We start from the raw sequence: 15,708 nt of genomic DNA, 5'->3' as shown, positions 1-15,708 counted from the left end.
CTTGGCCTCTCGGAATACTGGGATTACAGGCATTAGCCACTGTGCTTGGCCTGTGGTCATGTTTCTTACTTCAGTACTTCAGATAAATTCTACATCCATTCAAGTCACTGAACTGAAAAAGAGCATTGCGGTGTACCAGTGCAGCAGCCAGACCACCTGGCTTGAACTTTGAGCTACCAGTTACTTGCTCTGTGACATCAGTGGCATGTTACTAAACCTCTCTTGTGCCTCGTTTCCCTCATCTGTCATATGAGGGTAATAATAGTACCTGTCTCATTGGGTAAGACTCAATAATTTAATACCTGAAAACACTGAGGACAGTGTCTGGCAGATGGTAAGTCAACGATGGTTAGCTAGTATCATTCTGACCGATTCATTTTGGAAATCATGTGCCAAGCCACTTTAAGTGATGAGGAACATTGAGAAAATACATAGACCACTGTGTGCCAATTTAATTACACAGTTCATATAACATGGCTACAAAGACGAATGATATTCCAATAATAAGTTAGTGGGTTTGTAGCAATATGTAAGTAAATATCAGAGCCACACCAGAGGGCACAAAATGGATTTATTGTTTCTGACAAGTGCATAGTAATTTTCAGTTTGCTCATGTTCCTAGCATCACAAATCTGAGGTACAATTTTGCTTATCAATTAAAAACATATACTCTGAAAAGTGATTAGGAAGTTCTAAAAATTTTAATCATTTATAGAGTATCTTAAAAATCCTTGTCAAGTAAGATATTAACTTTACCTTTATAAATCTTTGTGTAAAATGAAAAAAAACTCAAGGCATACAAATTTCATTGCGTTCTACATTTTTAAATACCATCCTTTGTCTCCGTTAAAAGATTTTCATCCATTTATTCAAAAACCTTTTAAGTTCAACTGTCCAATTTAAGACAGACTGAAGACATTTTTGAGTATCTGAACTAAGCATTGTCTTGACTGAAACGAAGTAAGAACTCGATGAGAGTCCTTGTGGGCCTCCCGGTCATGCCTTTCCGGAGATAGGGAACCTCATCTTTGTTGGTCATCACGCCTGCTATGTCTAAATGTGCCCACTTAGGATGACTCACGAATTCTTTCAGGAATGCTGCAGCTGTACATGCTCCCGCAGATCTGAAGAGAAAGACAAAAAGCACTTTACAACCCCATGTAACTGTGCACTGAGATCCCACATTCTTGTTAAGTACATTCTATAACCAGAGAACAAAAGTCAAGCTTATAGGACCTATTAAGATGCTAACCCACATATCACTTTCAGAATATTTACTTTCAGATATTGCTTTAAGCAGTAAAGGATACATTCCATATCCCTTTTTGCTATGGTAATGAATTCCCGTATTTTCCATCTCTTTCCCTTACCATTTACTTAAAATTACTGTTAGATTAGAAACATGCAAATTTTGAGACCTGGTTGAAGATATACTTGAAAATTAAAAACTTTAAAAAGCTTTTTAAAAGACATTAAAAAGCTTACAAGCACTACACCAAAAGGATATTAAATAGTTAAACCTTTTATAAGGGGATAAAATTGAAAATAGCTATTTTGGCAATCAAGGATGATTGTATAAATGTACATTTAGCTTATCTTACATACCTATATTTTCCAATGTTGTTAACATCAGCAAGCTGGCAATCTACAACCTGTCTTGTATAATGTTCGAAGAGAGGCATCCTCCAGACACGGTCCCCTGTTTCAATGCTGGCCTAGAAGAAACAGGTATGACAGGTGGAAGAGTGGATGAGGCGGTTCTGGGAAATTCATGGCATTAACATGCTCAATGCATGAAGGAAGAATTGTTCTAACCTGTTACTCTAAAACATGAAACTATAAAATAGGATTCAGAATTGTGTCCACTCATTAAAAGATTTATTTTAGAACTATAAAAGAAACCAGGAGGCCAGGCACGGTGGCTCACACCTTAATCCCAGCACTTTGGGAGGCTGAAGCAGGTGGATCATGAGGTCAAGAGATCGAGACCATCCTGGCCAACATGGTGAAACGCGGTCTCTACTAAAAATACAAAAAATTAGCCGAGCGTGGTGGCGTGCACCTGCAGTCCCAGCTACTTCTGAGGCTGAGGCAGGAGAATCGCTTGAACCCAGGAGGCAGAGGTTGCAGTGAGCCAAGATCGCATCATGGCACTCCAACCCGGCGACAGAGCGATACTCTGTCTCAAAAATAAACAAACAAACAAACAAATAAATAAATAATAAAAAGAAAGCAGGAAAGCTGTGAAGCAATTTCACAAATCTGTAGGGCATTTTGCTAAAATCATCAAACTACAATTACAGGCTTTGTGGGTTCATTAGGGTGAAAGAGTTCTTACGTGGCAGGTCACTTCAATGTGACAGAAACACATGACTGGACCTGTATCGCTGAAACCCTGAGACACAGTGACCACATTCATTCATTCATCATTTACCCACTCACTCATTCATCGTTTACTGAACTATTGAGCACCATCAGGTATGCTGAAATACTACTATCTGAGTCACCCAAGGGCCTACAGGCTAGTAGGAGAAACAGATACATAAACAGATTATTTAACTCACTGGTAAAAAGTCAAAGACCTAAAAGTGAAAAATCAAGAAGCAGCAATATAAGCTGTTATTTTAAGACATAAGTAAATACTAGATGAATCAGCCAAGGGTTGAAAGTGGCTGCCTTCTGGAAAACAGACTGTGGGCTGCTGATTGTTGATTTATGCACATATAACTGAGATTTTTTTTTTAAAGCTTAAATGATTTTTAAGAGTCAAAACAACAATGTTGTGGGTGCCATGAAAGAGAGGGATAACAGTTATGTGGGAGGCCAGAGGAGAGGTTCCTGGCCCGGCCTGGAAGGAGATGATGGGGCTGAGTATTGCAGAGCTGGGAAAACTGGGCTTCACGAATGATGACATATATGAAGGGGAAGCAGTTTAGGGTGAAAATAAGTTTAGACCTTAAACCACCCTCAAGATTATATTTGGGGACATTTTATGTTTGTCCTCCACTAGCACCGAGTAAGCTCCCTAATTACTAGTTGAATGAGTCAGCAGCCAGCTGGAGCTGTCTAGCAACCACATGGGTACACAGAGGCTGGGGCTCAGGAGAGAGACGGGAGCCATCAGGCACATGTGTTGGCTGGAGCTTCCCTGTGAGGACTGTGTAGAGTAGAAACATCCTATATCCTTGAACGGAACACCAGCCAAAGGGCGGCCAAAGGGAATAGATGAAGAGAAGGACAGGAGAATCACCAGAGAAGGCGGCCCAAGAGGATTATCACAGAAGCTGAACCAGGTGTCAGGAGGCCAGAGTCACTTGGCCTGTCACAGAGACAGGCTGAGTTAGGCTAACAGTGGCGTGGGCAGTTGAAAACCAATGGCAGTAAGTGAGGGGGTGTGTGTGTGTGTGTGTGTGTGTGGAAATGGGGGTGACTGCTGGGAAGAGGCTGGCTGTGAAGGGTCATGGAGGGAGGCACAGAGCACAGGAGTCTGAAGACATCCTCATCGCTGCAGGGTGAACTCCCTTACATGACTCACGACACGCAGTCACAAACGCTGCTCCACAAAGCCATCTTCAAAGCCGTTTCTACCTCAGGGATTCTAAACTATGACCACAGCGTTCATGAGACATTTTCACAGGACTCTTGAGGCTACCGGAGGGGAGCAGGGGGTATCATCCCCTCCTTTAGAAGCATTTGTGGAAAACCCAATGCCACTGAACTCAATTTATTGCTGCAGTTCATTTTCAATTCAAAGGCAAACGTGCAGCATAAAAATCTCTAACACAGGGTTGAAGAAGTCTATCCTTCTAAGGCTAGGATAATTTATTCACCATCTCTACAATTTAGATATACAAATGTTATTCCTACCTCGAAGAGTTTGTTCCAAAGCCAGGACGAATTGGTAAAGACCCCAGTGGCACCTGACCCCAAAGCTACATCCATGGCACCTGTAAAACACAAGCCCTCAGGTCAAGTGCAGTCTCTCTAGGCAAAATGGGCTCCTCCACCCCGCAGACGGAAACCTTAGCACGTCACCTATTTAATGGCTTCCTCATTTTCAAAAATAGATAAGCTTGGAAAATCTTTCCTGTAAATACTTACCATATTGTTATGTTTTTCAAGCCAGAATTCACTTAAATTATTAGGAAATGCACAAAAGGAACCTACTGAATTTGACCAATAATTGCATTGTAGGGATAACTGTTACCTATTTTTGACATTTCCTCCCAGACCGCTAAACCTTTTTTTTGAGAAAGGTCTCACTGTCACCCAGGCTGCAGTGTAGTGGTGTGATCAGAGCTCACTGCATGCAGCCTCAGACTCCTGGGCTCAAGTGATCCTTCTGCCTCAGCCTCCTGAGTAGCTGGAATTACAGGTACATGCCGCCATGCCCAGCTAATTAAAAATTTCTTTTTGGGCAGGGCACAGTGGCTCACACCTGTAATCCCATCATGGGAGGCTCATCTGAGGTCAGGTGTTCAAGACCAGGCTGGCCAACATGGAGAATCCCCATCTCTACTAAAAATACAAAAATTAGCCGGGCGTGGTAGTGGGCACCTGTAATCCCAGCTACTCGGGAGGCTGAGACATGGAGAATCACTTGAACCCAGGAGGTGGAAGTTGCAGTGAGTCGAGATCACACCATTGCACTCTAGCCTGGGTGGCAGAGTGAGACTCTGTCTCAAAAAAAGAAAAAGAAAAAAAAAAGAAAAAAAAAAAGGCCAGGCACAATGCCTCACGCCTGTAATCCCAGCACTTTGGGAGGCTGAGGCGGGCAGGTCACCTGAGGTTGGGAGTTTGAGACCAGCCTGACCAACATGAGAAACCCTGTCTCTACTAAAAATACAAAATTAGCCAGGCATGGGACGCATGCCTGTAATCCCAGCTACTCAGGAGGCTGAGGCAGGAGAATCGTTTGAACTGCTTGAACCCGGGAGGCAGAGGTTGTAGTGAGCCGAGATCGCACCATTGCACTCCAGCCTCTTGAGCAACAAGAGCGAAATTCCATCTCAAAACAAACAAACAAACAAACAAACAAAAAAACAACTATTTCTTGTTGTACAGATGTAGTCTCATGTTGCTCAGGCTAGTCTTGAACTCCTGGGCTCAAGCAACCCTCCCATGTCAGCCTCCCAAGGCACTAGGATTACAGGTGTGAACCATCATGCCCAGCCCAACTTCTAAACTTTCGTAAGAAACACTTAAGACCATCCTTATGTGTTCAAGCGTGTGTTCCTCCTTTTTTGAGGCAGAGTCTTGCTCTGTCGCCCAGGCTGGAGTGCAGTGGTACGATCTCGGCTCACTGCAACCTCTGCCTCCCGGGTTCATGCCATTCTCTTGCCTCAGCCTCCCGAGTAGCTGGGACTACAGGCACGTGCCACCACGCCTGGCTAATTTTTTTGGTATTTTTAGTAGAGAGAGGATTTCACCGTGTTAGCCAGGATGGTCTTGATCTCCTGATCAAGATCCGCATGATCTGCCCGCCCTGGCCTCCGAAAGTGCTGGGATTACAGGTGTGAGCCATCACGCCTGCCGTGTTCTCCCTTTTATGCTTTAAAAATTTATTCTAGTCCTCTTTGGCTGGGCACGGTGGCTCATGCCTGTAATCCCAGCAGTTTGGGAGGCCGAGACGGGTGGATCACTTGAGGTCAGGAGTTCGAGACCAGCCTGACCAATATGGTGAAACTCCGTCTCTACTAAATATACAAAAATCCGGGTGTGGTGGCGCATGCCTGTAATCCCAGTTACTCGGGCGGCTGAGGCAGGAGAATGGCTTGAACCTGGGAGGCAGAGGTTGCAGTGAGCTGAGATCCGGCCACTGCACTCCAGCCTGGGCAACAGAGCGAGACTCCGTCTCAAAAAAAACAAAAGGAAAAATTATTCCTTTTTTATAAACAAATGTTTGAAAGTCTTTTTAATGATTTAAAAATAGTCCACTGGATGGAGGTATCATAACTTACATACTACTGGAATTGAGGAATCTAATTTTTCAGCAATTTTAATCACATCTAAGTACTGCTATAAGACTTTGATATCTATTATCACTGCATTCATATTTGTTTCATCTTTAGTTTTTTTCTAATTAGCATATTTTTAAAAAATCAACTTAAAAATCCAGATTTGCAGATCCTCTTGAGAAGAGACAATCAGGTACAGCCATTAGTGCTGCCTCCTTTAGTTGTGGTATTAGCTCTCCGCAGTCTCCTTTGTTACTTGCCTGGCCCATCTGTAAGCATTGAGTCAAGGAACACATCTGCTTCCTATGCATATCCTTAGGGCCCAGAAAGCACACTGCCTGGCATAAAGGAGTTAAGTATTGAAAGGAAAAGCAAACCTTACTATCCTTCAGTACCAGGACAAGCACTGAACCCACCACCATCAGTACCAGGACACGCATATGGAATGTCAGAGGAGACGGCACTGAAACTGGGGAAAATCTACAGTCTTCACAAGGTGGCATTTGCTCCCTGTAATGCAAAGTATGTCCAAGTTGCTCCTTAAATTCTTAACCATGTCTTTACATGAAACTGCTCATTAGCATCTCTCCCAAGGAAACTGAAACTTGAAGATACTACTAACTAGTCAGCCCTCCGTTATCCATGTGTTCTGCATCTATGGAGTCAACCAAATGCAGACAGGAAATATTCTGAAGCGGGGGAGATGGCTGCATCGGTACTGAACACACACAGACTCTTTTTTCTTGTCATTATTCCCTAAACAATACAGTGTAATGAATATTTACATAGCATTTATATTGTATTAGGCAGTATACGTAATCTAGAGATGACTTAAGTATACTGGAGGATGTACATAGGTTATATTTAAATACTATGCCATTTTACATAAGGGATGTGAGCATCGTGGGTTTGGCATCTGAGGGGGGATCCTAGAACCAATCCCCCATGCACACTGAGGGACAATATATACATACCCATTAATACTTTTTCAAGTTAGTGGTTTTTTACATGATTATTCACTTGTCCTCAAAATATTTCAGTCAATCCCCTAAGAGTCATCTATCAGTTTTAAAATTTGTCACAGAAAAGATGAACAATCCCCTCAAAAAAGAACATGCCATCTTCTCTTAAAGTAATAGAAAATGGCAGGCATAAATATTTAAGGTGGTCCAGTTGGGACACTGCTCTAAAGATGATTTCATTGTATATTTAAATAGTTTATTTTCTCTAATTCCAGAATTATTACCACTACCCATTTCAGAACTACTAGTAGCAGAGGCATACTTCCCATTTTCCTTCACAAGGCACACTTGGAGCCCTGTGTTGTGATGCTCACTGATCGATGTTACCAGAATTGCTCATAGTCTGGAAGAAACATCAAAGCCCCAAGGAAAGTGAGGATAGCACCACAGTCATTCCAAACTAAATTATGCCCATGCATTAAGAAAATGAAGAGAAGCACCGTGATTGGATGGCCATCCCCGAATATGTCACTGTTCCTACAATCTGGGGTATGGCCTGCCTTTCAAAGGACACTAACATCTGTTCAGTGTCTATGATGTACTGGGCCATGCACATCAACCTGTATCGTCTCCTTTAATCTTCGCAGGCATCCTTCCTATGAACGAGGTGTTGTTATACCCCTTTTATGGATGAGACAACTAAAGCCTAGTCCAAAGTCATGTGTTATTAAAAGTGAGAACAAGTTTTAAAATCAGGTCTTCTATTTCTGAAAGACTGTGTACTTCCTCCTATCAAGAGCCTGAGCTTAGAAACTGGTTCTTATTCTCCTCTTGGAACCCTAGCTTCTGGAACTCAGAAGGGGCTCTATAGTATTTGGTGAACCATCACCCGGTGTGGTCTGAAAGCACACCCAGGTCACCCTTGGTTACTTAGGGCCTTTCTCACCTTCTCAACCACTCAGACTGAGAAAAAAGTGGGGTAGAATGCTGCTATTAAGAATCTAGGAAAAGTATTTCCCAAGTGGTAATTATGAAAGTTATGTTTAAGTTGTAGAACTTGATGTATCTGATGTATCTCTCCTCTGTGATTCCTCATTTACAGTAAGGGGGTACCTGCTTCACTGCCACTGCCTCCCCCAACCCCCACCCTAGAAGCTCTGCTTTTCAGCTTAAAGTGTTTGCTAAACTGAATAGGTAGACCAAAAACCATGGAAACACTATAATACCAGCTTTGAAAAAGAACTCTTAGCAATAGACTTATGGACTATTTTAGACCTACATATAAAAGGGAACATGATTTCTGCCAAAGTAAAGGCTCAACATGACCAGGGCAAGAATAAAACCAAAGGATAAAACATGACCTAAATTTTCATCTTAAAAGTGGTAGAGTCTGACTTTAAGATTCAGAAATTAGTCATCCCTTTAGGAATCTATTCCCGGCCCTCCAGGACTGGTGGTGTCACAGCCTGTATTAAAGAGGCTTTCCAAAAATTCCCTCCAGCCTTTACAACTCTTCCAGGTAAGTGGAATTGTCCCCAGCTACCAATGCTCAAAAGCGATAAAGAACTTGCCTGGCTAACTGACCAGCAGGTGGCACAGCTGGGAGTTCCACCTGAGCCTGGCCTTAAAGCGCAGGCTTCACACTGTGTCACTTGTTAAATGAGGATCCTGCTACCCTGTAAAATGTTTTTATTTCCTTATAACGTCAAGTATAAAAAGTTCCGGGGGGGTGGGAAAAAAAAAGCTCTGAAAGCTCAGAGGATATCAGATACATTACAAGTAGTTATAAAAAGTAAAAGAAAGCTGTTGACTTGGGGATTTATCATTAATCTTTTCAGATCTGTATCAAATGATAATTGTAACAGAAACCATCTCTTAACATCATTTTTTTAAATTTAATTTTTTTTTTTTTTTTGAGAGGGAGTCTCACTCTGTCACCAAGCTGGAGTACAGTGGTGCGATCTTGGCTCAGTGCAACTTCTGCCTCCTGGGTTCAAGCGATTCTCCTGCCTCAGCCTCTTGAGTAGCTGGGATTACAGGCATGCGCCACAACACCCAGCTAATTTTTGTATTTTTAGTAGAGACAAGGTTTTACCATGTTGGCCAGGATAGTCTTGATCTCCTGACCTCATGATCTGCCCACCTCGGCCTCCCAAAGTGTTCGGATTACAGGCGTGAGCCACTGCTCCCAGCTCTTAACATCATTTTTAGATGTCACTCTAGATGAGTTCATCTGGCCCACTTGTTATTTCTTTGTTTAAAGGTACAGCCCAGGCTGGACACGGTGGCTCACGCCTGTAATCCCAGCACTTTGGGAGGCCAAGGCGGGCAGATCACCTGAGGTCAGGAGTTCAAGACCAGCCTGGCTGACGTGGCAAAAACCCCATCTCTACTAAAATATAAAAATTAGGCCAGGTGCAGTGGCTCATGCCTGTAACCCCAGCACTTTGGGAGGCCGAGGCAGGTAATTCACCTGAGGTCAGGAGTTCGAGACCAGCCTGGCTAACATGGCAAAAACCCTGTATCTACTAAAAATACAAAAATTCACTGGGTATGTTGGCGCATACCTGTAATCCCAGCTACTTGGGAGGCTGAGGCAGGAAAATCACTTGAACTCGGGAGGCAGAGATTGCAGTGAGCTGAGATCACGCCACTGCACTCTAGCCTGGACGACAGAGTAAGACTCTGTCTCAAAAAACAAACAAACAAAAAAGGTACAGCCTGGAATGTTTTAAAACAACAAACCCAATATTCAAAACATTTTACAACTGCAGAACAATTCCTCTGGTGAAAGCTCTTTGAATGCCAATGGACTAAGCCAAATTTTAGCAAAATAATGCCCAAGTATAGTGTGTGAAATCCATGCAACAAACAAGACTTCCTTCAAACAAAATCAAGGCAAGTGCGTGGTCTGACCTGTTAAGGTGGCAGCATTGAGGATGACCTTCGGGTTAAATGTGTGTGCGTAACAGAGCGCATCAGCCAGTATGAGCCTCCCCTCAGCATCAGTGTTATCAACCTGCAGAGGGTCAAAAACAGAAAGGTTAACAGCACGAGTAACGAATATAAAAACTAGACACTTGCAAGAGTGTTCGACAGAAAAGTTGGAAAAAGCTACTGTGACGTGTGTCATTATCAAAACCATTCATATACTTCAATGAGAATATAGGAACATATCTAATCGGGAGAGCAAATATTATTTAATAATTCCCCAGCATCTTGGGAGGCAGAGGTGGGCAAATAGCTTGAGCCCAGGAGTTTGACACCAGCCTGGGCAAGATGGTGAAACCCCATCTCTAATTAAAAATAAAATAATACTAATAATAATATAGTAATCCCTGTACCAGAGCTGATGACTAAGGTTGATGACTTTGGAAGCCAAAATAAATAGAAAAATGTCTGGCCCACTTTATCCATAACTTTGTAACAAGAAGGGGAAAAATGTAAAGATTTCTGCAAATGGGGTTAAAGAGCTTAAGAAGCTACAGCTACATGGCAGTCTCAATCTTAAAAATGAAAACTCTTGCAACTTCAGTAACACTTCCTAACTATATTCCCTTCTTTTAAATAGAGGTCCAGTCATTATGGGTGGCTTGTACACACACGCATGCATGTGCCACATGGAGGACCTGCTGCCACATCCCCTTGAGTGCAGGGCCCATGATGTAGGACAGCGTTTTCCACCTCAACAGCTAAAATGGAAAAAAGTCACTCATAGCACAGGTAGATCCAGAAGATAGCCCACAATTTTATTGCTTTGCCGCACTCTGCAGGGCTGGTGGCAAATTCACCGAAACGTGTGTGTACAGCATACCGGAAGTGGGAGGAACAATCCGTCTGGAAAAACATTCTTCAAAATTTCAAAAAGAGATACTTCTGCCTTTGCAAGAAAAGCTACTCAGGGGCCGGGAAAGGTGGCTCACACCTGTAATCCTTGCACTTTGGGAGGCCAAGGTGGGCAGATCGCTTGAGTCTAGGAGTTCGGGACCAGCCTGGGCAACACGGCAAAACCCTGTCTCTACAAAAAATTAGCCAGGCATGGTGGCATGCACCTGTGGTCCCAGCTACTCAGAACGCTAAGGTGTGAGGATCACCTGAGCCTGGGGGGGTCAAGGCTGTAGTGAGCCATGATCACGCCACTGTACTACAGCCTGGGTGACACAGCGAGACCCCATTTCAGGAAAGGAAAACGAAAAAGAAAAGAAAGCCTACTTAGCACTAAAGAAAGCACCCTCCCCTAATATGGTGCTGGGTCTCTGTACCCATCCAAACTATGGTTATGTGGCTACCATGGGATTCCTGAGGAATGCCAGATGGGGAGTGCTGTGTCTCGCATTTACAAACCTGGATAGTCTTCCCGTTCCTGGCTCTAACAACATCCCCTGGCTTGTTGGCCCTGCCGCTGGGCATATTTTCACAAAGAGGGGCCAGACCTATTGGAAAGAATATATGAAAGTACACAATACATGCTGGGTCCAAACATGCCATCCATGGGACAAGAGGCCACCTGTGAGCCATGAGGAGCGAGACACAAAGGCCACCTTAACGCACTGATCAAACATCACCAATGACACAACTGACATGATGTGTCAGCAACAAGATGTACACATCAGCCATGTAGCATTCTTCCCAAAGAAGTCTAACTTGATTCTAATCAAGAAGAAGCAATTCAAATAAATACAAATTGCAGAATATCACGAAACAAGCCTAGACCCTTCAAAACTGCTAATGCCATGGAAGAAAATAGGAATACGGTCTAGACTCAAGAAATCTAGAGGGACATGGCACCAACGGCAACGTGTGGTCCTTGATTAGTTTCTGGATTCAAAAGCGAAATATAGGCTGGGCACAGTGGCTCATGCCTGTAATCCCAGCATTTTGAGAGGCCAAGCCAGGCAGATCACTTGAGGTCAGGAGTTCGAGACCAGCCTAACCAACATGGAGAAACCCGGTCTCTACTAAAAATACAAAATTAGCTGGGCATGGTGGTATATGCCTGTAGTCCCAGCTACTCAAGAGGCTGAGGCAGAAGAATTGCTTGAACCCGGGAGGCGGAGGTTACGATTAGCCAAGATTGCGCCATTGCACTCCAGCCTGGGCAACAAGAGCAAAACTCTATCTCAAAAAAACCCAAAAAAACAAACAAAAAAAAACCCTAAGTATAAATAAATAAAATGGACGTTTTTTTACACAACTGGAAACTTGAATTAGGTTACTGTATTAATCCTTGGAAAAGATAATGGTTTTGTCATTACATAGAACGTAATTTTTCTTAGAGAACATGTCATGATGTCTGCAATTGACTTTTAAATAGTTCAGGAAATAAAAGGACTATGATAGTGAAGGACGGGGGCATGTCTGACAGACCTGGATTCCAGTTCTACCTTCCTTGTGCAATGGACATGACTCTGGGCATTATTATTTAATCTAAGACTCTCTCCTCCTTCCCCGTCTGCTCTGAAATGAGTATGAGCAATGCTATTACACAAACTCCCAGCACTGTGCCTGGGAGTTTGTATCTTCCACTACTAAGAACTGCCACATAATGAGCACTTTCTCTGTACTAGGCACTTTCTGTGTGTTGTGCCATTTCACCGGCCACAATCCTACGAGGCAATGAGCCAGCAATGTCCTGCCACCCCAGCTACCAAGCACATTTCATAATGTCAACTACAAAGTTGACATTATGTGCCCCTGACTGCTAACCACCTTTTGCAGAAGTAAAACAAATCAATACCAGTTACAGCCCACGGGCTGCAAGATACATTCAGCTCAATCAGCTCAGACAGTAAAACATTTATCTGAGCTAAATAGCTTCTGCTTGATGACTATTTAAAAATCATTTCTTATATTTTCAGATTAGGGGAAATCATATTTGTTGTCTCTGTTCTCCCACCTGGCTGGAATCCAGAAGCTCTCTGAGATGTAATCCCTTGCCCCACTTACCTATAATATTAATGGGCAAATTGAGCTTTGCAGCAGACACGATGGCTGAGCATATAGTTGCAGCTCCTCCCATGTCAGCCCTCATGAGGTCCATATTTGCAGAAGCCTTGATGGAGATACCACCACTATGGGGAAACAGACAGTGTGCAATATTAATAGCAAAGAAGATGGCCAAAATTACTTTATTTAAGAAGTACAGCCAGGCACAGTGGCTCACACCTGTAATCCTAGCACTTTCAGAGGCCGAGGCGGGCAGATCACGAGGTCAGGAAATCGAGACCAGCCTGGCTGACACGGTGAAACCCCGTCTCTGTTAAAATTACAAAAAATTAGCCAGGTGTGGTGGCATGTGCCTGTAGTCCCAGCGACTCGGGAGGCTGAGGAAGGAGAATTGCTTGAACCTGGGAGGCGGAGGTTGCAGTGAGCCGAGATCGTACCACTGCACTCCAGCCTGGGCGACAGAGCGAGACTCTGTCTCAAGGAAAAAAAAAAAAAAGACATAAACTGAGAGTTAACCACCACATAAAAGCACCATATATGCCAAAGAAAAGTCAATTTTCTAAATTTAGAATCTGATTTCAACATTTTCAATGATGATAAATTTAGAATCTGATTTCAACATTTTCAATGATGATAGTACAGTCTTTATAAAAGACACAAAATAATTCCAGAAATATAGATGAGTGTCTTAGCTCTTTTTTTGTTTTTTGGAGACGGAGTCTCGCTCTGTTGCCCAGGCTGGAGTGCAGTGGTACGATCTTGGCTCACTGCAAGCTCCGCCTCCCAGGTTCATGCCATTCTCCTCCCTCAGCCTCCCAAGTAGCTGGGACTACAGATGCTCACCACCACGCCCAGCTAATTTTTTATTTTAATAGAGATGGGGTTTCACCGTGTTAGCCAGGATGGTCTCAATCTCCTGACCTCATGATCCGCCCACCTTGACCTCCCAAAGTGCTGGGATTACAGGCATGAGCCACCTTGCCCGGCCTTTAGCTCATTTTATTTCTACTTGAATGAAATTTAAACAGTGCCACTGGAAACATTACTACATCATAAAATCAACACTGCAAATTCCATCTCTTTATTATCTCATTAACTCCTGACACCCACATAGTCTTTTCAGCAAATTTTATGAATTGATCAACTGATGGAACGTGAAGGTCATGAGCTGTTAAGAAAAGCTGATGAGCTCATAGACGACTGGGAGTGTTTCTCTCAAACCCACAGAAGGACAGAGGGCTAACATTTCCTTCCAACACCACACAAGGTGTGCTCTATCCTGCTGATGGCAAAATACAACCTGAATGAGGCACAGGCCCAACAGCTCAGAGACGGTACTTCAGCATGAGAACTGGCTAAGGCTGCAATTAGCAAGAAACCAAACTACCTGACCCCAAGAGGCCTCTAACTAGTTAGTGGCTTTTCTGCTTCCAGTCTGCAGGAGTCCAGAAGCAACATGCTTCCCAGGCCAAGCACAGAGCCAGGGGCTTCGACTCGGAGTTCTAATTGAAATCTGCTGCTCACGTGCCCTGGTGGCTCACTGGAGAGAGGTGTGCCTGCTGCTCTGAAGGCTGCTTTCCTTCAAAAGTAAGTCCTAATTCTCACTCACCTCAGCAGCACTTGTTACTTAGATGTGGGCATGTTCACCAATAATTAAAGATGATCCCCTGGCTCAAACAAGAAAAACACATGGGAAAACCCCATGGACAAAGGGGACACACTTTTGCATTTGAAGTTTTTCTTCTGTCCACCTGCCACATTTATCTGCAGGCCTCTTCTGGGAGTTCAGCTCTCTAATTCCTATGACTGTGGTTCTAAGGCAGCCACCAGTTAAAGATCAGCAATCAGCTTTGCTCACTTTTTCAGTCTCTCTCAAATCCACCCACTTATTTTCTACTCAGCCGCCCTCATTGATGCTACCACCCTCTGTCATTTAGATGTTTGTCAGGTCTCCTTAAAGGGTCTTTCTGTATCAGTCTCACCACTGTCATTTCATTAACCGCAAAGACAGCACATTTTTACACACACACAAAATCTATCTCAATCAAACTCTCAGTAGGTTTTGTTGTGTGAAAAAACAAGCAGATACATCGAGTGTGGTGGCTCACGCCTGTAATCCCAGCACTTAGGGAGGCTGAGGCAGGCAGATCACTTGAGCCCAGGAGTTCGAGACCAGCTTGGGTAACATGGCGAAACTCCATCTCTATAAAAAATACAAAAATTAGCTGGGCATAGTGGTGCGCATCTGTAGTCCCAGGTACTCGGGAGGTTGAGGTGAGAGGATCACCTGAGCCCAGGGAGGTTGAGGCTGCAGCAGGCAGACATTGCACCACTGCACTCCAGCCTGGGCGACAGAATGAGACCCTGTCTCAAAAAAACAAAACAAACGAACAAAAAACCCAAGCAGATTCTAAAATGTATATGAAAATGCAAAGGATGTAGCCAAAGTCATTCTGAAAAAGAAGAGCAAAGCTGGAGGACTCAGGTGACTAGATTTCAAGCCTACTCAAAGCTGCAGTAATCAAGATACTTGGTCTCCAGGCACTGGTGAAAGGATACAGAGTCCAGAGGCAGACCTACAATTATATGGACAACTGATTTCCACCCAAGGTGCCAAGATAGTCCAGTAGGGAAAGGACAGTCTTTTCAACAAACAGTGTTGAAATAAATGAACACCCACATAGGGAAAAAAAAAGACAAAAAACAAACCACGTCTTTTCACACCATATACAAAGATTCAAAGTGAATCATAGCCTCAAAAGCTAAAACTCACTTAAAACGAAATATATTTTAAAAACCTTACAACTCTGTAAAGCAAACACTCCTACAAAAAGGGACAAAAG

The 15,708-nt window shown here is 43.4% G+C and overlaps 1 protein-coding gene across 1 annotated transcript in view; it reads right to left on the bottom strand.

Annotated features, from left to right (window-relative positions):
• Positions 1-555: 555 nt before the first annotated feature.
• The window catches only part of LAP3 (leucine aminopeptidase 3), a 30,958-nt gene continuing 15,805 nt past the window's right edge, over positions 556-15,708 (bottom strand). Inside the window, exons 8-13 of the mRNA XM_025384780.1 lie at positions 12,866-12,990; positions 11,264-11,352; positions 9,836-9,938; positions 3,868-3,947; positions 1,606-1,715; positions 556-1,124 (exon numbers count right to left, since the gene is read on the bottom strand). Of these exons, the coding sequence (XP_025240565.1) occupies positions 935-1,124; positions 1,606-1,715; positions 3,868-3,947; positions 9,836-9,938; positions 11,264-11,352; positions 12,866-12,990 (697 nt within the window). The 3' untranslated portion in view covers positions 556-934. The remainder of the gene's footprint in view (positions 1,125-1,605; positions 1,716-3,867; positions 3,948-9,835; positions 9,939-11,263; positions 11,353-12,865; positions 12,991-15,708) is intronic.

The sequence above is a fragment of the Theropithecus gelada genome, chromosome 5 (assembly GCF_003255815.1).
Source record: "Theropithecus gelada isolate Dixy chromosome 5, Tgel_1.0, whole genome shotgun sequence".
NCBI lineage: Eukaryota > Metazoa > Chordata > Mammalia > Primates > Cercopithecidae > Theropithecus > Theropithecus gelada.
Note: the sequence above shows the minus strand (reverse complement) of the source record. Positions and strands in the feature narration are given on the sequence as shown.